Below are 22,348 nucleotides of genomic sequence, written 5' to 3'. Positions count from 1 at the left end.
TGGTATTATTTTTTGTCTTGGGTAGATTTGGGTTTGAACGGACATAGCCCAGTTCAGGTGAGGCATGAGGGCCTTCATAAAAATAATCCATTTTTCCTGACCAAAATAAATAAATAAATCCATTTTTTATTTTGTTAAGAAAGAAAATGATGGAACCATATTAATTTGTTGGCGAAACCCTTCGGCTTTTAGTAATAGACTCATAAGGAGTTCACTTGTGTCAGCGAAGTCTCAAACAACCCACCTTGTGTTTGATAAAATTAAGGAATGGCAATAGAGAAAGGGAAAGTTCCCACACCCATTCCAAACTCAAAGAAGCCTGTCAATCTCTTCTACTCACTTGACTGTGAAGACCTTGCTCTCAAGGTTGCTGCTCGCTGTGATCACATCATTCTCCAGAATATCAAATGGAGGTCTCTTTCTCTCTGTTCCCACAATCTCAGCTTCTTTTTTTAATCTATTTCATTCTGAAAAGCACTTTTTCTTTGCTTTTTTATCCATTTCTTATTTTGGGTTTCTTTGTTTTTGCCTTATTATCATCATTCTTAGTGTTTCTGATCAGTGGTTGATGATCACCAACGATTACTATGTTTCTATGCATAAATGATAGGGAAAAAAAATGGACTTTTGTTTTGTTTTAAGAACTAAAACTGAAGAAAAAGTGATGAGATTTATTCTTTTTTTTTTTTTTCAGGTCTTTTGCGGATGGATTTCCAAACATATATATAAACAATGCAGAAGAGCTGAGAGGTCAGCATGTTGCTTTCTTGGCATCTTTCAGCTCTCCTGCACATGTCTTTGAGCAGCTTTCTGTCATATATGCGCTCCCTCGTCTGTTTGTTGCTTCCTTCACATTGGTGTTGCCGTTCTTTCCAACCGGTTCCTTCGAGCGCATGGAGGAAGAAGGTGATGTGGCAACTGCCTTCACCCTTGCAAGGATGTTGTCAAACATCCCAATTTCCAGAGGTGGCCCAACCAGTTTGGTCATATATGATATTCATGCTTTGCAGGTTTGTATTGCTAATGAATTAAACCTAAAATTGATTTAGTTAAGGTCTTTATGAATAATTATTAAGTTTTTTGCTGATATACTTATTTGGTTGGATGCATGGTTACATTGCCTTTTGGATTTTTGGTGCCATACAGTAAATAAACTTCTATCTGTTAAGTACAGGATGAACTCTTGGATATTATATGTTTCTTAGAAATTTGATATCTTTAGGGTTGATACTTATTACTGTTGATGGCAGCTTGTGGCTTTTGAACATTGCATATCAACATATGTATAGTTTCTTTGTTTTCATTTCTATATGCTGCATATGTTCACTCTATTATTTTGTACTATTTATTTAAAATTCATGCAGGAGAGGTTTTATTTTGGGGATGAGGTTCTGCCCTTGTTTGAGACTGGTATTCCTCTCTTAAAGCAACGACTGAGTCAGCTTCCGGATGCTAATAATGTGAGTACTCCTGAGAGTTGTTGCATTTTATCCTGAATCTTTGCAGTATTTGTTGTATTATATGCCCGGTACATTGCCCTGCTTGTGATTCACTCCTTGTTTCTAATATACTGAATTTGAACTTGTTGTTTCTAGGTTGTTATAGCATTTCCAGATGATGGTGCTTGGAAGCGATTCCACAAGCAGTTCGATAATTTTTCAGTGGTGTGTCTTCTGTGGAAAATCTAGCTGTTTAAGTTATAATTCATCTTTTATGAGTGTCTGATTCTTTCGAAGTGGTAGGTGGTATGTAACAAGGTTCGTGAGGGCGACAAGAGGATAGTTCGGGTCAAGGAAGGCAATGCAACTGGTCATCATGTTGTCATTGTTGATGATTTGGTCCAATCCGGCAGCACTCTGATTGAATGTCAGGTAAATGGTTAAGTAATCGCCATCCCCGGGTTTCTATTATTGGAATTTGAGGAAAGCAAAAGCTCCATGTGAGAATGCTAGATAGCATTAGCAATGGATGTCTGTATTCTGCAACTTGTCATTTCTTACTTTCTTTTTTTCTTGTTGATTTCCCTTAGAAAGTTTTGGCAGCTCATGGTGCAGCAAAGGTGAGTGCCTATGTCACCCATGGCGTATTTCCTAACCAATCGTGGGACCGGTTCCTCCATAAAAACGGTTAGTCATGGCATCATGTAACAACGTTATACTTTCTCAAAATCATATACATATATTTGAATGTTGTTGCCATTTGACTCAACATACAGAAAGCTTGGAGAAAGCCTTTACCCACTTCTGGATCACAGATTCTTGCCCCCTTACTGTGAAAGCTATAGGAAACAAAGCTCCTTTTGAAGTGTTGAGTTTAGCTGGCTCCATTGCTAATGCTCTACAAATTTGAAGGCAAACATTACCTTAAAAACTAATAATGTTCCATTCACTTGAGTTTAACATCCTATCTTTAGCTCCCAACTCAGTGAAAAGTGTGAATTTCCTCTTGCTTTGGACTGTAATCTGAACTAAGTTGTGGTTGTCAACTCTTAACATAAGACCCATCAATCAATGCAATCATATCCGTCTTATCTTTTTTTTGATGGAAGAAAAACTTTCATTCAAGGAAATAGCTGAGCCGCACTTACAAATCACAGAAAACACATCAGATTTAAAACTAAGTCAGAAAATGGATAAGTTCTATGTTGAACTATGGTATCTTAATTCTTAAGCACACATCTATGGTCAACAATTTGGGAGTCCATGCTTCAATGTATATGACAAATATCTTTGGCTCAATCATATTTTTCTTCATTATTGATAAAGTGGCGGAATCTATGCAATTATTAAGGCTATCGACGTTATACCATTGGAAAATTTCAAAGTGTATTGGTATACTGCTGTTTCAATCATTTTTAACCTATTAAGAAGTTATAACTTGAATTTTAATTTGATGATTATAATATGTTCTCTGCCACTGGCCAATGGGTTGCTGCATGCACAAAGCGGAATTCGAACTCCCAACACTTGTTTAAGCGGACGAATGAGCTGACCACTCCAACAAGCGGACGAATGAGCTGACCACTCGACCAACTCAAGTTAGTTTAGTTTTGGGAAAACATGCTGACAATTATTTCATTATAACCTTAAATTTGAAAAAGAACAATCATTGTTCATCTATAACATAACCAGAAGTAACATTACTTTAAACAACAAAGAACGGTATAAAGCATATAAATTTTTGGTAACAATTTCTGAAATAAATACAATCATATATACAAGTCATTATTCAACATTGTTTTTGTTACATGACAACAGTGGACACAGAGTAGTTAATTACATCCCTTCTATACACAACTTATCTTTTTCATCTGAAAATCTTCCCTCCCAACCCATATGAACATTAATCACATTTTGCATACCACAGCAAAAGGATGGCCAAAAAAGAAAACAAATAACAAATCCCAAACTGAGTAGTCATCCTGCACAATCTGGCATGCATGGTTATTCTCTTCCGCCGGTTAAATGACAATTCCTATCTACACATTAACAAACTTCTCTTCTTCTTCTTCGATTTCGATCATCGTTACGAACAATTAACATATTAGAATTCCTTTTCTTAGGGTATGTTTGTGAGCTGAAGTTTTAGAGAGGAAAGGAAGGAAAGGGTGTGTTTGAAGTATAAAGACAAGTCCATTTTATTCTTCAAAACCTTCAATCCATTCCCTCCCTTTCCCTCCAAAACTCAAACTCGCGAACAAACCCTTAGTCTTGTAAACACTTCTTTCCACCTATTTCGACGAATTAGCTTTGTACACCTTATGATGATTAGCTATGCACTAGTTAGCACTCCTAGAACCACATTTATTATTGGCTAGGAACATAATATCTTAGTTAATATTTCTCTAGTTTTCATCCGAATTGCCCTTCGGGCTCTCCAACAAATCACCTGAGTAAGAACCATCCGGTTGACGAATACATATATTCAAATTGCTTGAGAGGAAATGTTCCTGGATAGAATGCGGAAAAGTTGTCAGATAAACGCTTTTAAACGATATATGGACAGAAGAAATGATTGATCATCGAATGTAACGTTTTATAACAGAACCTGGTCACCAATCTCTTGGCCCTCTGAATGGAAGAGAATTGGCCGACACCGTTTATCCTCATTCATTAGGCTTGAATTCTGAAAATGTGTCACAAGTGCACCCTTTCCTTGGATTCGCGCATAAGCTAGTGAAGCAACTTTTTCACTGTTGAACTTTTCCCACTTCTTCCCATTAAATGCCTGCAATCATGCAAACTTCTTTGAGCAGCACAGGTTTCATCAATTTTTTAGAGAAATAATTTTTTCATCTAATAATGAGAGTTAGCTACTGTTAGTTCAAATGTAATGTTAATAAAACGAAAAAATGTTGGTCACCTAACATTTCTCAAATTATTATATACTAAATAGTTTTTTTTTTTTTCAAAATACATATCCATCTTAATCCCGTACAAGTATAAGTTAGTTGAATATAGTTGCCAAAAAATGTGACCTTTTGATGTTGAAAATTAGGGTTTAAAACTTGTAGAAGGGGCTGATGTCTCAAAATTTTAGTAAAGCAGAGAAAATTACAAATATAATTACATCACAAACCAATATCACACAAATATATATAGAGATAATCATATGGCCTCAAATATCCAAATAGATAGAACTTGGATAGAACTCAGACCTTATAGAAGGGGATGATGTGTGAAGGAGACACCATATTGATGAAAGCATAGCCCACATTACACTTGTTCTGCAATAGAGAGAACTGACTTTAATAAATATGTCGCATAGCGATTTTCTTCACCAAGCACATATATATATAGGATATGTATACCTTAAAGTCAATCGGCAAATACAAAAAGTCATAGCTTCCCATGTGATCCTCATCAATTGCAGCAAGGAGCATCTTTGAAGTGTACCTTAATCACAATAGGTAAAAAACATTACTAAATATATCACTTACTGTTACCACAATACTCAGGTTGCTAGTATAGTGATCTCTTTGCTATGATACTTTTTCAGTTCTTACTTATTAGGAATGTTTTTAATCATTAATGTAGTCCTTGTGTCTTCCCCGCTCATAATTTTGTCCAGATCAAGCTGGTACTGCTTCTTGCCATCAATTTGGTTCCCATTATTATCAGGTCGCCTAGTTCTACCACGTTCAGTTAACAACTCAGAGTTGGCTGCTCCTAGTCCAGAATATGAACCATTTCCAAGGAACAATGAACCAAGTCTAGGCAGTGGTGACATCATTCTGAAATTAGGTGAACCAATTTCGGTTGCATTTCCTGAAAGGCCAACACCAGCTCCTAGAGATGCATGAGGACCCATGTTCATCAAGAAATTCCCATCACCATGATTTAAACTCCCAAATGCATTTGAGCTCTTGATTGAAGTTTCATGTGACTCGGGAAAGTAGCTAAACTGCCTATCGAAAGTAAGACCAGATGGAGCAGAACCAACATGGTGATGGAGGTGAGAACCAAGAAAAGAATTGTGCCGACTAGTATAAGGGAAACCCTGCCTTTGTCCACTAGAATTAAATGGAAGCCCCTGAGATGATGAAGACCAAGCAGATGTGTTTGAATGTTCTGAGTAGGTAGTTGGACTTCCCCACAAAAATTGAGGACCAGACAACATTCCAATACTCGAAGAACTCGAACTTGATTCGCCAACAGTAGATATAGGCCTAGGACTTGCAGTTACTTTTTGGTCAGGGAAGGACATAGAATGCTGAAAGCCAGCTCCTTGTATTGGTCCAGAGCTTCCGAATATCGGATTTGGATTATTAGTTCTTCCAGGGTCTTTTCCAATTGGTGCAATCTTTGAAGAGGTTGATGCATGTGGCGAAAGAATTGCAGCCAATCCAGACATTTGGTTGGTATTCATTGGGCTCCCAATATTCAAACCTGGGGTTTTGCTAAAAGAATGTAATGGACTATGTTCAACCGGGCTACCAAATTGTGCCCAGTTACCTGAGCAAAAGTACCAACTAGCTTAGCTTCTAATTTGAACATAACTTTCAAAATTATAAAATTAGATAGTAGCACCAGAAAGAGAATTGAATTTCAAGATAACATATTTTACCGGGAGGTGAACTAGCTACAGGTGAACCCACATGATGTCTGAAAGTTCGAGCATCATCTTGCTCTAGCTCTTGACTCAATTGTTGCATCAAGCTAAAAGAGATAATATACAACCAACTATGAGACATTGCAATTTACAATAAACATTCATTACACAATATCAGCACCCCAACCCAAAACTAATTAAAAAAAGATAACTAAAATTGTGGACTAACTTACTTTCGACGTGCTCCACCGGGACGGCTGGGTTCAAGTTTGATACGTTTTCCAGCAATATCACTTCTATTCAATGCTTTAAGAGCAGCCTCTGCTGCTCTAACATCATAAAACTCGATAAATTTATGGTGTCTTTTATGTGGTGTTTCCCTAATCTGCAATTTCAAGATCAAATTACAAGTACTCTAAGTGCTAGACCTTTTTCTTTTTTAATAAAAGAAGAATATCATTAAGATATAGAGAAGAAAAATTAGATACAAATTAGGTTCAGTTCTAAATAAAAACAATTCAATGAAAGTTAAAACATACACACAATTCAAGTTTTACCTCCTTGACTTCTCCATAAGCCCCAAATATTTGGCGAAGATCATCATTTGATACTGATGGATCCAAATTGAATACTACAAGTGTTCCTTGGTTGATATCCTTTTCAGAAGGGTTATCCTGAAACCAGAAGAAAAAGAGATGAAAGATAATACCAATGAATAACTAGTCAAACCTAAGGTAGAGTATGTGAATCAAACCTTAGGAATTGAAAAATGAATATCAAGTTTTCTTCTTCTCAAAGGCTTGTTCTGCAAAGCACGCATTGCTGTGCGAGCAGCTCGAATGTCATAGTAAGATATCATTACAAAACCCCTATGCTTGCAAGCAGTGTATAATGTTCTGATATCCCCATATTGCTATAAAAAAAATGAAAAAAGCTTTGAAAGTTGTAAACAAACCAAAAAAACAATGCATGATTGTCTAATTAAAAAGATAAAATTTATGAAATAGATAAAGTGGATGGAAGCATTGAGTTAGAATTAAAAACCTCAAATAGCAATCTTAATTCAGAATCCTCCACATTACTGTTGATGTTCCTCACAAACAAGGTCCTTGACGGATGCTCTCCATAAGGATGCTCCCCGGCCACTGCTCCAACGCCATTTGGCAGTGCAGCATATTGACCGATAGCCGTTGAAGGAACTCCATCGGATAAGCTCATCTTTGATATACCAATACCAAGGCTCTCTTGGGATTCAAAATCCATTTCAAAGCCTCCTACACTTCCAAAAAGATCATTCTCATCCAGATCCTCTAGCTGGCTCGGCAACCTGGTAAGGTCGAAATCTTCCATTATCCCGGCTAACAATTCATCTTCATCATCAGGAAGCATCTTTCCAGCTGCTTTTGTTTCTATATCTTCAAGTGCATCTTGCCCCACATCATCTTTATGAACTTTCCCTAATCTTGGCCAGTTATCATCAGCAGATCGATCATAATGCCCCGAACCAGTCAAATTTACTGTATATTGGGAACAAAAAGAAAACATAAAAGGTCAAACAATCATTTTGGGTGATTCCAGTCTATGATATCACTAAAAGTGTCTCAAGCTTACACTTTTCATGCCCAATAACAGGAAGCGAACTGGAGAACAAGCTAGTGTCACTTGATGCATGAAATGCAGCAGTGCCGCGTGGTATTCCCCATGCACTGCTTCCCACCTTTCTACCAACACTAAGTGAGGAAATCCCAGATGAACCTATAAAAACAGCTGAAATTTTATTTCTTTTCTTAATTTAAAGACAAATCTCTATGTCCTTGCAACTACACACACATGCATTAAACATGGAGTAAGAGGAAGCACCTGTGGCACCATGAGCTGGCGCAGAATCCCCAGAATGTTTGTCCATCCAATCCAATCACTTCCTAATTAAATAGTCCAATGATACAAAGAACAAGACATCATTACATAAATCACTCAAAGTCAACAAAAAGATTCTGAAAAGTGCCACAATTATTAATCATTTTGTATCTCTATAGGCACAACCCACATTTATCAACACCACTTTCACAATTCGTTACATTCAACATTTCACAAAAAGGGTGAAACTACAAAGTCAACATAGAGGTCAAAACCAAATACAACCCAGAAAATGAAACCAACTTAGCTCAACCAAGCTATAGTTATAGACTTAGATTAATCATAACAACTACCAACACCACCTGGCCCCAGACCTAATTATGCAATTCCCCACCCACCACCACTTCTTAAACTACACAAACCAAGTTCCTACACCAATCCAGTTAAAATCTAATATACACAAGGCACCACATGCATAACTATACAACCTTTTAGATTGAATTAGACCAATAAATTAAAAATATATATATAACTTTTTCCTCACCGACAGCTCAAGCTAATTATTTGGAGAAATTAGTGAAGACCCACATGCTAGATAAACCGATCATGCATGAAAATACTAAAATCTAAACAAAAGATTAAAACTTTTGAATCAACTGGTTAACTTGATAAGTACAAAAACAGAGAGGAAGTATATCAGAGGAGTTACCTTCAACAATTCATGGAGAAGAGTGATGATCAGAGGAAATTTGAATGGAAAGTGAAGAGCTTTCGTAAAAGCAGAGATTAATTGTTTCTTGTTTTTTATTTCCTTTCGAAGCTGAACTTCCTCCCTCTTCTTGTGCCGCCGGAGAAGCAGAGCAAGCAAAGAGGTGACAGTGATTTTCCCGGAAAAAAAGAAAAGAAAAGAAAAGAAAAGAGAAAACGGAGGAAAATGATTGGAGGGAACAAGTACAAGTTACAGAGAAAAAGGAAAATATTTATTGAGAAATTATGAATATAAATTTTTTATGATTATTATTTTTTTCAAAAAAAAAAATATTGAAAGAGATGAGCCCACAAAAGTGTGATATTTCTGTTTTTCTTTTTCTGTTTTCTTTTTCTTCTTCTTTTTATATTTTTTAAAATAAATTTTGTCTGTATTATGAAATTTTGAGAGATTAGAATTTGATTTGGGGTCCGTTGACACGAGTGCTGTTCTGAGCTCCACATTCAACCATGCCTTCTTCTGGTAAAATAGATTGATATTTCATATTTATAAAAAAGAATAATAGTAATACTTCTTCTTATTATTTAAAATTTTATTACTTTTTTAATTGAGATTTGAGTAAGATAATAGTAACTTCCTTAGAGAATTTTTTGAAAATACTTTTTCTTATTATTTAAAATTTTATTACTTTTTTAATTGAGATTTGAGTAAGATAATAATGACTTCCTTAGAGAATTTTTTGAAAATGTAAATCATTTTAATAAATTATGTTCGAATTACATTTTAGTTTTATGTGTGAATAATTACATTTGTAACCTCGTTGTCATCTTTGTCATGGTATGTGGCACCGTATTTACATATCTCATAATTAAACAAAAATTAACACATCAATTTTAATGCATGATATTCCTTATTTTGAACAACAACAAATCAATAAATGCAAAATTATCTTGGTGATTAGTAATAAGATTAAACACTTCCACACAATCTGTCTCACAAATAACATTTCGTTGACCCACACCACAGGCTAAGAGATATCATCTCCAAATAGTAAATAATTCCCCTTGAAAGATACAATTACTCCTAATTATTGCTAAACACCTCATTTGCTAACTCCCATTACAATCTTTAATAATGCAAGCAAAACTAACACTATCACCAGAATTATGATAACTAACATCATAATTAATCTTCAACGGTACCAATGAATGGAGGATTTCAATAACCACTTAGTAGGGGTGTTCATGAGTCGGGTAAAACCGGATTTGATATGACTCAAACCCGACCCAAAATATATACCGGACTTATTTGTTAGACCCGAACCCGGTCATAAATCCGATGAAACCTACACACTTTCGAGACACGATTATACCGGATAAAAATCGGGTCATTAACATTATATTACCTTGATACTTTCTTGTAAACTAGCATGTGAAAATATCCAAATTTCCAAGACTCCAACCATTATTTGACATGGTAAAATTCATTTAGAAAAATATTACAAGAATCAATCATTCTCTAAAATTAAAGTATAACCACAATCAATATTAATATTGTATAATAACACCAAATATTTAAATCAATACAAATAACACAATATTATACATTAGTCTAAAGTCTTATGCATTTTACACATAAAACATTAACTTATAATCTTATAATGACTAATAACACAAAATATTAAGGTTTACGATACTTGAATTCCACATAAGAATAGCCATCATCCATCACTAATAACACAAAATATTACTTGTGTATGATGACCGGGCCACCAGGCCGAGTTTGGGTGACCCGAACTATGGCGCAGACCCAACCCAAAATAATAACCGGATTTATTTTTGAGATCCTTACCCTGCCTTAAACCCGGTAAAATCACACCAAATTAGTCCTTAAAATGTTTGGGACTGGGCCGGGTCATGCACACCCCTACCACTTAGAATAGAAGAGAAGGACATACGTTGTAATTCAAAAATACTCTTAAACTCCTTTTCTGAAGTTAAAGCCAGACAAATCACTTTTTTCGGAGGTCAAGTCTCATAAAGATTAAAGATGTCATTATTCCTTACTCACCATATCCACCAAATTTCCGAAAAGAACTTTAACGGATGCTCTGTGCTATGATATGAGAACTAATTCTTCAAATTCAGAGGATGACAAGAAATATCCAACCTATGCTATACAAGCTGAGCTTTTGGACAATCTCGAATACAATGTAAAACCGATTCTTAGCTAGAAAGGCATCTTAGACACTTATCCGATGACGGCATCCCTCTTCTAAAGCAAAAACTTGCAGTAGGAAGAGCTTTCTTAAGACAGTCAAGCCAAACACTTGTACTTTTCCAGAACAAGTTGGCGACAAAACTAAAGCCAATTCTCTCGCTCCTCCCAACCAAACAGTTGCTTACACAACCACAAGTAACTATTGCGTGAGTCATTAGACTTTGACAAACCCATATCAATACCAACCCACTTCCAGACCTGCTTGTACATCTGAATTGTAAGAAAGAATATTATCTTTCAGATTTTGAGATAAAAGAGAATAAAGAGTATTCAAATGCCACATACCAACCGACTAGATATCCTATATTCGGATGTTTGAATCAGAAATGTGAACATAATCTATCTCATTAGATAACTTCCCTTCTCTCCTCCAACTAAAAAACCAAAAATTATTGTTCAAATTTTTAATATACCAAATAAACCCATCTTTCAACACTTCTATAGCCTTGCAAAGACTCCTGCAAATGAGATAGCCCTTATTCTTAGAACAATCAAAACAGTTATATAGAGATGATCGATATTTGGCATCCAACAATTGGATCCATAACTTGTCTGGCTAATAGAAAAAAAAAGTCCAAACTAGCTTCTCAACAAGAGCAATATTCGCACAATAAGGATCTCTAATCCCCAAACCTCAATATTTTTTTGGAGTAATCAGTACTTTTCAACTAACAAGATTCAATTCTCTTCCATCAACTTGTCTTTTCCCAAAAAAAAAATTTCATCATAGACTCCAGTTTACCAATGATCCCTTTGAAAAAAATAGAGACTTGTATCTGGTACGTGGGAATAGTGGCTGTAGCGAAATTAACCAAGAAGAGTCTACCTGCCCGATTGAGTAAACTCCCTTTCCAGCTTACTAGTCTACTCCGAATCTTATCCAGAACACCATTAAAAGCTGAACGGATCACTATAGAATGGCTAGGAGTAACCCAAGATACTTGTCAAAATCCTGGATAAATCTGACAGAGGACACCCTAATGAAAAACTCTTTTCTTATTACAGAGACATTCTTGGAGAGCAAAGCGTTTTAGATTTCTTCACATTAATCTTCATCCCAGATACTTTGCAAAAAGTTTCTAAAACTAACATCACATTTTGTATTTGTCTCTTTGTAGCTTTATAGAATAAAAGCAAGTCATCCGCAAATATTTAGTCGGATATTCTTGATCCCCTTTTAGAAACAGCAATTGACTCCCACAAATTCAAATCAACCTGATGACTAATAAAGCATGCCAATCTCTTCATATATAATACAAAAAGATAGAGTGGCATAAAATTTCCTAAAATTTCTTAAAAATCTGATAATTAAAAAATAGTAAAATAATAATCAAGTAATATATATATATATATATATATATATATATATATATATAATGAAAGAAAAAATTGTCTAATAAATAAATTTTTTTAACAAAATAAATGATACCAGTTTAAATTCTCACTATTATATTTTTTTAATATATTAAAATTATGTATTTATATATCTTAACAGGTCTATATCGACTTAACAAGACAAACAAACTAATTTACAAAGTTAAACATGACCTATTAAAAAATTTAAATCTTAAAAGAGTTTGAATTTGAACTTATTTTTTATCAGACTAAACTAGATCATATTAGATCAAACATAAACCAACCATAAAAATACACATAAAATTGAGTTAAATATTTACTCTTTATTTGTTAAAAGTTTAAAATATATATATATTTTTTTTATAGTAGAAAAACAAACTACTCATCCTTGTAAATAATAAAAACTCTTACACTTTTGGAAAAAAAATAACGTTACATATACATAAAAGATTAATTACTAAATTAGGTATCATATATTTATAATTTAATTTATTTTAATATATATTTTATTTATATTTTATAATTTAATATATATCCTATTTGTATTGTATTTTGGCAAAGTTAGAGCACGATATAAGGTTAAATGTTAAATAATGTTTTAAAGTCTAATATTTTAATGAGACTCTTTACAATGTTTCTCTAAGGTTTGCGTCTATCTCCGGTATTCATATACCTTTTGCGTGGTAACACAGGTGCGTATTCATATTAAAGACTTAGGCATATGCTTTAATAATTTCGGTCAACATAAGCATATTCCATTAGAATTTTTTTCCCGCACTCATTATCCTAGTAGGTAAAAGATTAAGGCCAATGCTACGGTGAGGAAGCAATTTTTTTTCCTCACCTGTTGAAACGTACGTGAGCAAATGAAAAATTAACGCGTGTGATGTGTGTCTTGATGGAGGAGACAAGATCTGCAAACTATTAATATCTATGTTGCGTGTTAGTAAAAAAGGATTAATTAAGTAAAACTGATTAATAGTTAATATTGTTAATTAAGGGCATGGGCTTTTTTTTACTGGACTTCAAATATTTTTGTTATTTGTTTGGTCTTTAGCTGATTGTTGCTAGTTTTGGTGAATGTGATCATTTATTTGTTTCATATGAAAATTAGGCCTGGAAAAAAAAGTAACTGAATGTAAATTAAAAATATGAATTTAGTTTGATAAAAAAATTTCACACAGAACAATGTAAGAAATATTATTGAAATTAAAAATTAAATAGATTGAATTTAAATTAATAATTTAATGGGATTCAATTTGATAAAAATAAACGTAGTGCTATTATTTTTATCGTATAATTAATTATGTTCATTCGTAAATAATTATTTATTTTTGTTTTGGAAATAATTATTTTTTATAATATACATAAGAAAAAAATCAAATTTTTTATCTTTATAATAATACAAATAGAGAGTTTTTATTATGTTAACATGACGCTCATACATTAAATTTAAAAATTATTTACTTAAGTGTTGTCACTAGAAATTTATATAATTTTATTTATAAATTATAAATTATTATTTTTTAGATTGTCACTTTTTGAATTTTTAAATATGCTTTATTAGGTTATTAGATATTTAATTTTTTATATTATTGAACTAATTTAAAAAATTATTTATAAATTATTTACGTAAATTGTTATTTTTTTAATTTTTAAATTATAGTTATATTTTATTTTTATTATATAATTATTACTCTTTTATTTAAAAAAACAAATAAATTATAATTTTTGAAGAAACTAAATTCACATAATAATTAATATGGATTTAAACCAACGTATCATTATACACAAACTTATGGAATCGTCAAGTATCTTATAATGGTGAATTATACTGTAAAGATATAAGTTTACAGATTTTTTTATGGGATGAAAGAGAAATTAAAAAAGGTAGGACTCACACTTTGAATAACAATAAAATAATAAAAAATAATTATAAAAAAAAATTATTTTCTCTCTCTATACCACTTCAATCTATATAGTAGAGTGCACTTTTCTTTTTCTATACCACTTCAATCTATATAATAAAGTGCCCTTCCTATAATATGGATTTAGTTTTGTGAGTTTTGAGACTCTCAATACTCCTGAATTTGATTACACCTGATTGGTTAAAAAGTTTATTGTTTTAGAAAAAATAAATTTATTGATAAATTTATTTATTTCATCGATTTTTTTTCTTAGCAAATTTATTGACAACAAACTCTTTTTATCATATTTATATGTTGCTATGGTCGGACCGGTTATCTTCGCAACCGGATCTTGAGTCTTGATATTCCTGTTTTTGACACTTCTTTGTATATATATAATCTCGCGTTGGTTTATCCTTGTTCGTTACGTTACCGATCGGAGTGTTGCGCTTTTGAGTTGCGATTTTTATTTACCCCTTTTTCTACAAAGGCTCCTAGTTATAATCAATCATTCATACTACTATATGTAGTAAATTTTTATTTTAGAGGTCGTAATACCTTGGCATCTCTGAATTATGACTTAAGCATAAGACTGTGTATGGTAGGGTGTTACATCACTCATCTATCTTAAATTCATGTTTTGTTTCCCTTTTCTTGCATCAATAAGAGAAAATGTTTGAAATAGAAAGTGATTGTTCAATGTTGTAGGAATTAGGATAAAGACATGTGGTGGTGGTTGCTTGATTGAATGGAAAGCTCAATAATAAAAGCTGCATAATAGAGTGTTCTTTGTTGTGTGAACCTGGTTGCTGTCATAAAACCTTTTATTAATGAAATTCCCTGGAAAACAAAACAAAGTAAGAAAGAAAAAGAAAAGAAAAGCCAAGAATTGGAAAAGAAACAAACAATAAGCGTAGACACCAATAGCTTGGACCTTAGGACATATGTCTGTGGTGCTTTTTGTACTAGGATATGCTTGGACAATTAGAAGCGTGGGCTTGTCAGCCAAACTTGCTCCATAAGATAAATAATGAACAAAATTATTCTTTTTTAGAAGTGCGTTGAAGTTCTTTGAACGCCGTTTTTTAATCTTTGGCAATCCTTTATTTTTAAACGCATAAGCGATTTCCAAAAGAGTTTTCATATTTGTTTCGTTATCGTTTTTTTTCAAAAGAATTTTCATATTTGTTTCAAGTCATTTCAAATATTTTAATATTGTTCGAATTTTAGTTTTTTTTTTTTTATATTTTAGTTGTTTTATTAATTTTGTTATTTTAATTATATTGTAATATGAGTTATTGATCTTGTTAAAAATGATAAAGTAAATAAAAAACTAATCGTACATAACAATGGAATCATAAGTAATAATTAATAATAAATAAAAGAAATAAGAACAATAAAAGTAGTAGAATATATTATTTTATTTCTTATTTTTAATTTAATAAATAAATATTAATTTTGATTAAGAAATTGTAATCAAGTGAAATAAAATTTTATAAAAAATATTATATAAAAAATATACTCAAAAAAGTATAAAAAAGGATTAAATATGTTAAAAAATAATGTTATAATGTAAAATCATATTTTTTTGGTAATTAACTAATTATGCATCTAAAAATAATTTTAAGTAATATTATCCAAACAATTTCTTGTTATCAAAATGAATTTTACAAAATCACTTTTACTGAAACTGTAGTTTGACCAACTCTAATGCAAACACACACATAAGCATTGACATAAGTACCATCTAAAAGTATATTGATAGAGATTGGGATTGAAACTTAAAAGATTAAAGTCAATGTTACATATAGTGATTAGAGAGCAAAACTAAAATTATAATTCAGACATAAAATTGTAATAAGTTTAATATTTCTTAAAAATGAAGATGCAACAATTAAAATATTTGAGAGAAAAAATTGAAAGTTTGATAATAATTTTTTAATAAGTAAGAACATTTTAATAAGTATTCTCATTTTACATGTATATTTATTTTGAACTAAATAAAATATTAAGTAAGATATAACTATATTTTACACCAAACATATCACAGAAAGTTAATTTCTCAATTTGAAGTTCTTGTTGAAATGCAATGTAATAGTTATGGTGAAGCTAGTGAATTGGGTTGGGTGGGATGGGTAATAATCTATGAAGCATGGAGACTCTGTTGAGTTGTCGTGTTCGTGTGTCGGAAAGATTGGAAGTTGAAGAAGGGGCCAAATTTTGCTGTCAGTTCCAAATTTTGCTGACATCATCCCATAAGATGGATAGCTTTGCATCACAGTTTGTGCGCGTCTCGGATCTATGGTCCCTCTTCCTGTCAAGCCTTTCGTAATGTTTGCGCTGCCTCAGCCCTGCTTTGTTGCAAAAAAACCTCCTCCTAATCACCCTTCCATTATCATCCTTTCCCGAGTCACCCTTGCGAATACCGAACCCATGGCATTTGCCGTATCTCTTGTAAAACTCATAGGCAGCTTCGTCCGTGCAGAACACCTTCCTCATCATATCGGCTTCGGTCAGCATTACCACGTCTCGATATTCAGTGCCTTCTCCCTCCATCCATTCATCACAACTATCACTTTTACCGTCTCCAATCGGTGTCTGATTTGTTTCATACTGTCTTCCTCCGCTACGATCCTCTTGAATTCCAGCACCTCGGTTAACTTCATCATCTAGTATAGCCTCCATCCCTACAACTACACCACTAGCACAAATCACCTTTACTTCCTAAAATCAAATGCCAAAGTCAACATACTCAAAACCTATTAACATCAACTACACCTCCTTCTTTACAACATCAAACAAAACACATTAACTGCACCAACTAACACGATTCTCTAAGTTTTTTACTGTTACAATAACAAAACCGAAAATATATTCTGTGGATTTTATTAACTAGATAAAAGGAAAACAAACAGAAGAAAACAAAGAAAGAGAATTCAAATGACCTAAACTTAAGGCAATTCATAAAATAGAAGGAATAGTGAAGTTTCCAATGACTGGAAATTAAAGAAATTTAAAAAAATTAAACAAAACAAACAAACAAACTATATTTTCGGTTACCAACTCCCATAAAAACTGCTTTGCAGAAGCTAAATTTCCTTATTTTCAATCCTACTAACCAGACTCATCTACCCAAACTAACTGCGTACACAACATTCCCCAACGAACAATAAACCATCTACATCATGCATGCGTAATTATTACTAAAATCAGCACTACCACTATAACAAAAACAAAGCCAGGAACAACTACGTTTAACAATTTTATACTTCCTTGATTTATTTTTTGACTATCCTGCACAAATACGACCAACACAATTCAACAAATCCAGCAGATTTTAATCTTTCATAACCTCCGATTCCCCTCTGCTAACGACTTCATTTATACATGTTTCGAATTCGAAACAAACTTCCCCCTTTAGCCTTTTTGTACATTTTCACCACCCCAAAATAGAGTAAATATCACCATGTTACCCCAGAAAATTATAATAATTTAAAAATACATACCAAACTATCCTTTTGTTGTCCTATATACACTTACCGATTATTGCCTAATGTGCTTCCCAGGGTGCGAACTCCCTTGCAGCTTCTCACGTTCTCGCCGGAACCGTCAACCTAAGACTGCCTCCCAGATATTTGGCTATATAAAAAACCATCAGCTCCCAGCACGTGTCATTGCTTCTAGCTTCTTCTTACCCCACTTTGTTTCATCTGCCATTAACCAACAAGTTGTTGTTATTATTATTATTATTATTATTATTATTATTATTATTATTATTATTATTATTATTATTATTATTATCCACAAAATTTTCCCTTTAATTCCTCGGCCCGAAAGGAAAAATGATAATTTTGGGGAGAAATTTTTCACAAAATTGTATTTACGCAGAGCATGGCCAAAAATGTCCCACTCACTGAAAGAGAGGGTAATGTCTTTGGAAAATTGAATATTTTTTTCACTTTATTAATTTCGAGAAATTGAGTTTTATTTCTTTTAAATAGGTTAAGACAGTGTAAGATATGAACCTCTTAGAAATGAAGAGTAAAAAAGCAGCAATTAATTAAATTCGGATGCTCCGAAAAGACATGGAAAAAGCCAACCATGACTGCAAATGCCAAACTAAGAATGCTGAGCATGACTCTAAAGTAAAATCCAATTACAATACAATCCAACAACTAATCAACGACTCAACAGCAACTTCTAGCTCCCAACAACTAATCAATTATTAGTGTTTCAACAATAAACCATAAGAACTACGCCAATGCTTCAAGCAATCACCTTCAACAATTAATCGTTTAACAATGCTTCAAGCAATCGCTACCAAATAATTCATCACTTACAAATATATATTAGTACATTATTATATATAGTTTCAGATGCATAAACCAACTTCTTGTATGAAAGGCATGTTTTTCCACTTTTACGGATACCCTATCATTGGTCACCAACCATGCATTTCTCTGATACAACAAACTGATCCTCTACTAAGTACAAGACAAGAACATATATATATATATATATATTAAGCCACTACTATAACATTTAATCATGCTTCAAGGAATCATATTCAATAATTAATCATTCAACAATGCTTCAGGCAGTCAGAACCCATAAATTAATCATTTAATCATGCTTCAAGAAATCAGTTTGAACATTTCATCACTTCATAGTTAATATTGCTTTAAGCAATCAGCAGCAAAGAATTAATCTCTAACCAGCACCAAAGAATTAATCAACGCTATTGAACAAAATTGGTTTAAATATACTGAATTTATCTATATTGAACAGATTAGCAAAGACTACCACATTGTTGTCTACCACAGCACTACCGGAGAGAGAAATACTGGTTCCCAGGATCCACCGAACAACTCTGCAGTCCACTTATCTGCGGCTATCACAGTCCCTGCTCGGATTCATGCTTCAAACAACCAATACCAACGTCTATCACCAACAATTACTATTACAACTAATTACATTTATACCTACGATTAGTGGGAAAGAGGGAAGAATGCAGACCTGGCTGCGACAGAGCCAGCGGCTGGGGCGGAAACACAACCCACGACAGCAAGGCGTGGTGGCGGTGGCTGCAATTTCCACGAATGAGTTCGCGAGGAAAAGGAGTGCTCGAATCTCCAAGCTGGCTCCAGAAACTTCCGATGCTGAGCGACTTCAACGGAAGGTGGCTTCGAAGGTTGCGATGCCTCCTACAAAGTGACGGCTTCGTAGGTTGGGCGACGGATGCTTCCAATGCTGCGACGACTTCTACGCTATGAAGGCAAAGTGACCGACCATGGTCTGGTGGCTGTCGGGAGGAACGGCGACGGCGGCGGCACCAGGCGACGGCTTCAGATTGAGCTTGATGGGATCGAGACTTGACATGCAGCCCTCCTCCCTGGACTATGTGTGTGAGAGACGGAGAGGAGATCGATGAGTACCTAGGGCATGTGCGATTGAGTAAGACCAGGGAATGCAGGTGCGGTGGCTGAAAAACGGCGACGTTTACATTATTTTGGTACCATTACCATAACAAAAAAAATGAGAACAACTAAATACTGGGTCCTCAAAAATAGGCCCAACAACATAACTAATATCATTAACATAAGATAATCATCTTCTAAACCCTTCTTTAAGCAAACATCACTATCAACTTTCCGCAGAAATTATCGGTACCTTGGAGGCATCAGTACCACGCGTCCCCTCCTACACTATGCCACTCAATTTCAGCACCAGCAGAAAAAAATTATCTTCAGCACCATAGGATGACCCAAAGATTAATTCTTCATAATGGATTATTGAACGTAGCAAAGGGAATTTAAATTCCCAAAACTTGTTAAAATAGACGAATTCAAATTGATTGTTTCTCACATTTTTTTGGTATTATTTTCTCTCTTTTTGGTCAGATCTGAACCAACAACCTGGGCCCAATAAACCTTTTCGGACACATAAGGTCCAATAACAGTATAACAGGGCTAAGGCCCAAAACACAACACAATTCTTTACTTTCGGAACGACATAAGGAAAAAAAGTCCACCGAAATGAGGGAGAGAAGATAAGAGAATTGGATTGAACAAAAAGTCCAATCCTCTCAAACTAAACTGTTTTCCAACAACAAAAGAAACACGAGGGTTTCTGAGTACATTTGAAAAGGGGCAAGTTAATATATAAATTGTTAGGAAACCAAATCTACCAAATTACAATTTTTTAATACAGCTAAAAGTCTGCAAGTTCTCCAACAATATAATTGATTTAAAGAAATAGAATCCAAAAATGAAAAATCTAAATAGGAGTCGATGAAGTTCAGTGTGAAACTCCCAACCACTTGGAGAAGTTGTCAAATTCGGCATAATCAGAGTCAGAAACCATGGTTTGGTACCAAGCCTTTCCAGCAGCTCTGATAGCAGAAGCATCCTCCTGCCGAGGAATAATAAACATTCATAGTAAGTATCAGTTCAAACAATTGCCAACTCTTAAATTATCAAGAATTCAAGATATCGATTCAAGGTTTCATAAAACAATGCAGCACAAATTTAAATAACACAGAATAACTTATCAACTCATTAAAGTAGTTGAAAACAAAGCTATTACTATGGCAATATGGATATGAATGATAATAAGAGAGAGAATCATACCTTGGAGGAAACAGTGCTTCGCTTCTTGTCGAGTTTCTCCTTCTTAGCCTTAACACGCTGTGCCTCAGCGAGAAGGGCCACTCTCTTAGCAGCCTTAGCATAAGGATTCAGCCTCCGCATCACATTCAAGTTCTTGAGAGAGTTCTTCTTGAGACTTGAGAGTGGCCCTCTTAACCTCCTTCTTAATGGGCCTCACAACCGACTGAACCTCATCAGAGTTAATAATCCTAGCCAGGTCAGCATTCACCATCTTTGACTTTGGAAGAACGTAACCCTTCTTCTTCTCCGATGCCTTCTCGAAGCTTCCATAGATCGAATCGAGTTTCTCCAACGCTGACTTGGTCCAAATCACGAACCTCCCGAGGTGGCCACCGGGAGCGAGCTTCAGAAGGTTCAGCCTCTCCACATTTGCGACCTCCACGCCGGGAATGTTCCTGAAAGCCTTAACGGCCTTCGCGCCTTCGGTTCCGTACACGATCAGAGGTCCCTTGAGGGAAATATAGCGGCGGTTCCTCATCTTCCCCTTCCCAGGGCGGATACCGTGGCTGTCTTTGGCTTTCTCCGCGTCGGGAAACGCTCCGATCTGCTTCAAAACCTTGACGGCCTCCTTCGATTTCTCGACGCCTTAAACAGTGTCGCTGACGACGAGAGGGAGCTCAGGTACGGACTCGATCCGGTGACCGCGGGCAAGGACCAGGGAGGGGACCGCGGAGGCGGCGATGGCGGACACGACGGCGAACCTCTTCTGGTTCACGTTGATCTTGCGGTGCCAGCGGCGCCAGATCTTGGTAGGTGCGAACATGCGGCCGCCACGGCACATGTTTCCGAAGGCTCCCTGGCCGGCACGGTGAGTACCACCTCCAGGAACACGAGGGATACGGGAGACTGCACGGCCAGTTCCCCAGGACTCGGCCGAGGTCTGGTGACCGGCCGACGGGAGACGGCGTAGGGCTGGCGAGAGTTCTTCGAGATGTTGTCGTGGACGAAGGTGACGATATCGGGACGGATGGAGGCCTTCATGATGTCAGGGAGTGGTACGGTTGGGGCGGAGTCGGTGGCCATGTCGCCCTCAAGGGCCTGAACGGTGACGATAGGACGAGCTGCTGCTGCCGCCATTGGACAAACACTGAAACTAGGCTTTTTGGCTGTGGGCCTGTGGCAGGAGAACAGTTTTAGGGTTCGTAAGGTGCTTGTCTAGGTTCCTTTTCGATGGGCCTCTTCTCAATTGGGCTTTCTTTAGGTCCATCCATGTTCTTAAGATTTAAAGTTCGCAACATTAGCAATACTAGAAAACATTATGACGAATGTTAGCCTATGGGCCGAAATCACCTACACGGGATATCTGAATTTATCATAGAAAGTAGGGGTATTTAATGGGGCGGGGCCGGCCCTATAAAGGCTAGGGTCTATTTTGATCTAATCCCAAAGTTATCCGAAACAGATAGGGTTGATCTTATATAGAATTAGTATATATAAAATTTTATTTTTTAAAATTAAATTTAACAAAAATTATACCATATTTATATCATAATGAATTATTTTAAAATAAAATAATACTG

General features: G+C 34.8%; 2 protein-coding genes and 1 pseudogene across 2 annotated transcripts; 1 reads left to right on the top strand and 2 right to left on the bottom strand.

The window, feature by feature from the left end:
- The first annotated feature begins 158 nt into the window (after positions 1 to 158).
- LOC130942002 (ribose-phosphate pyrophosphokinase 4) lies at positions 159 to 2,738 on the top strand. Its single transcript, XM_057870664.1, has 7 exons — positions 159 to 413; positions 695 to 1,010; positions 1,365 to 1,460; positions 1,596 to 1,664; positions 1,743 to 1,871; positions 2,030 to 2,126; positions 2,216 to 2,738. The coding sequence occupies exons 1-7, from the start codon at positions 268 to 270 to the stop codon at positions 2,347 to 2,349; spliced, it is 987 nt and encodes a 328-aa protein (XP_057726647.1). The 5' UTR covers positions 159 to 267; the 3' UTR covers positions 2,350 to 2,738.
- Positions 2,739 to 3,190: 452 nt separating this feature from the next.
- On the bottom strand, positions 3,191 to 8,860 carry LOC130942001 (protein MEI2-like 2). Its single transcript, XM_057870663.1, has 13 exons — positions 8,618 to 8,860; positions 7,912 to 7,973; positions 7,663 to 7,806; positions 7,096 to 7,568; positions 6,806 to 6,964; positions 6,609 to 6,725; positions 6,285 to 6,436; positions 6,067 to 6,158; positions 5,006 to 5,954; positions 4,811 to 4,895; positions 4,658 to 4,726; positions 4,048 to 4,227; positions 3,191 to 3,949 (listed from the first exon to the last, which is right to left on the bottom strand). The coding sequence occupies exons 2-13, from the start codon at positions 7,955 to 7,957 to the stop codon at positions 3,845 to 3,847; spliced, it is 2,571 nt and encodes an 856-aa protein (XP_057726646.1). The 5' UTR covers positions 7,958 to 7,973; positions 8,618 to 8,860; the 3' UTR covers positions 3,191 to 3,844.
- A 7,229-nt stretch (positions 8,861 to 16,089) lies between these two features.
- LOC130940953 (60S ribosomal protein L4-like) lies at positions 16,090 to 22,112 on the bottom strand (annotated as a pseudogene).
- Positions 22,113 to 22,348: the final 236 nt, after the last annotated feature.

The sequence above is a fragment of the Arachis stenosperma genome, chromosome 7, assembly GCF_014773155.1.
Source record: "Arachis stenosperma cultivar V10309 chromosome 7, arast.V10309.gnm1.PFL2, whole genome shotgun sequence".
NCBI lineage: Eukaryota > Viridiplantae > Streptophyta > Magnoliopsida > Fabales > Fabaceae > Arachis > Arachis stenosperma.
Note: the sequence above shows the minus strand (reverse complement) of the source record. Positions and strands in the feature narration are given on the sequence as shown.

Bases quoted from the DNA above. Each gene is read 5' to 3' on its own strand.
- LOC130942001 (XM_057870663.1), bottom strand. From the start codon at position 7,957: ATGGACAAACATTCTGGGGATTCTGCGCCAGCTCATGGTGCCACAG. The intron at 7,807-7,911 runs GTGCTTCCTCTT...CTGTTTTTATAG, and splicing joins GCCAGCTCATGGTGCCACAG to GTTCATCTGGGATTTCCTCA. The intron at 6,965-7,095 runs GTTTTTAATTCT...TTTTTTTTATAG, and splicing joins AATTAAGATTGCTATTTGAG to CAATATGGGGATATCAGAAC.
- LOC130942002 (XM_057870664.1), top strand. From the start codon at position 268: ATGGCAATAGAGAAAGGGAAAGTTCCCACACCCATTCCAAACTCAAAG. The intron at 414-694 runs GTCTCTTTCTCT...TTTTTTTTTCAG, and splicing joins CTCCAGAATATCAAATGGAG to GTCTTTTGCGGATGGATTTC. The intron at 1,011-1,364 runs GTTTGTATTGCT...AAATTCATGCAG, and splicing joins ATGATATTCATGCTTTGCAG to GAGAGGTTTTATTTTGGGGA.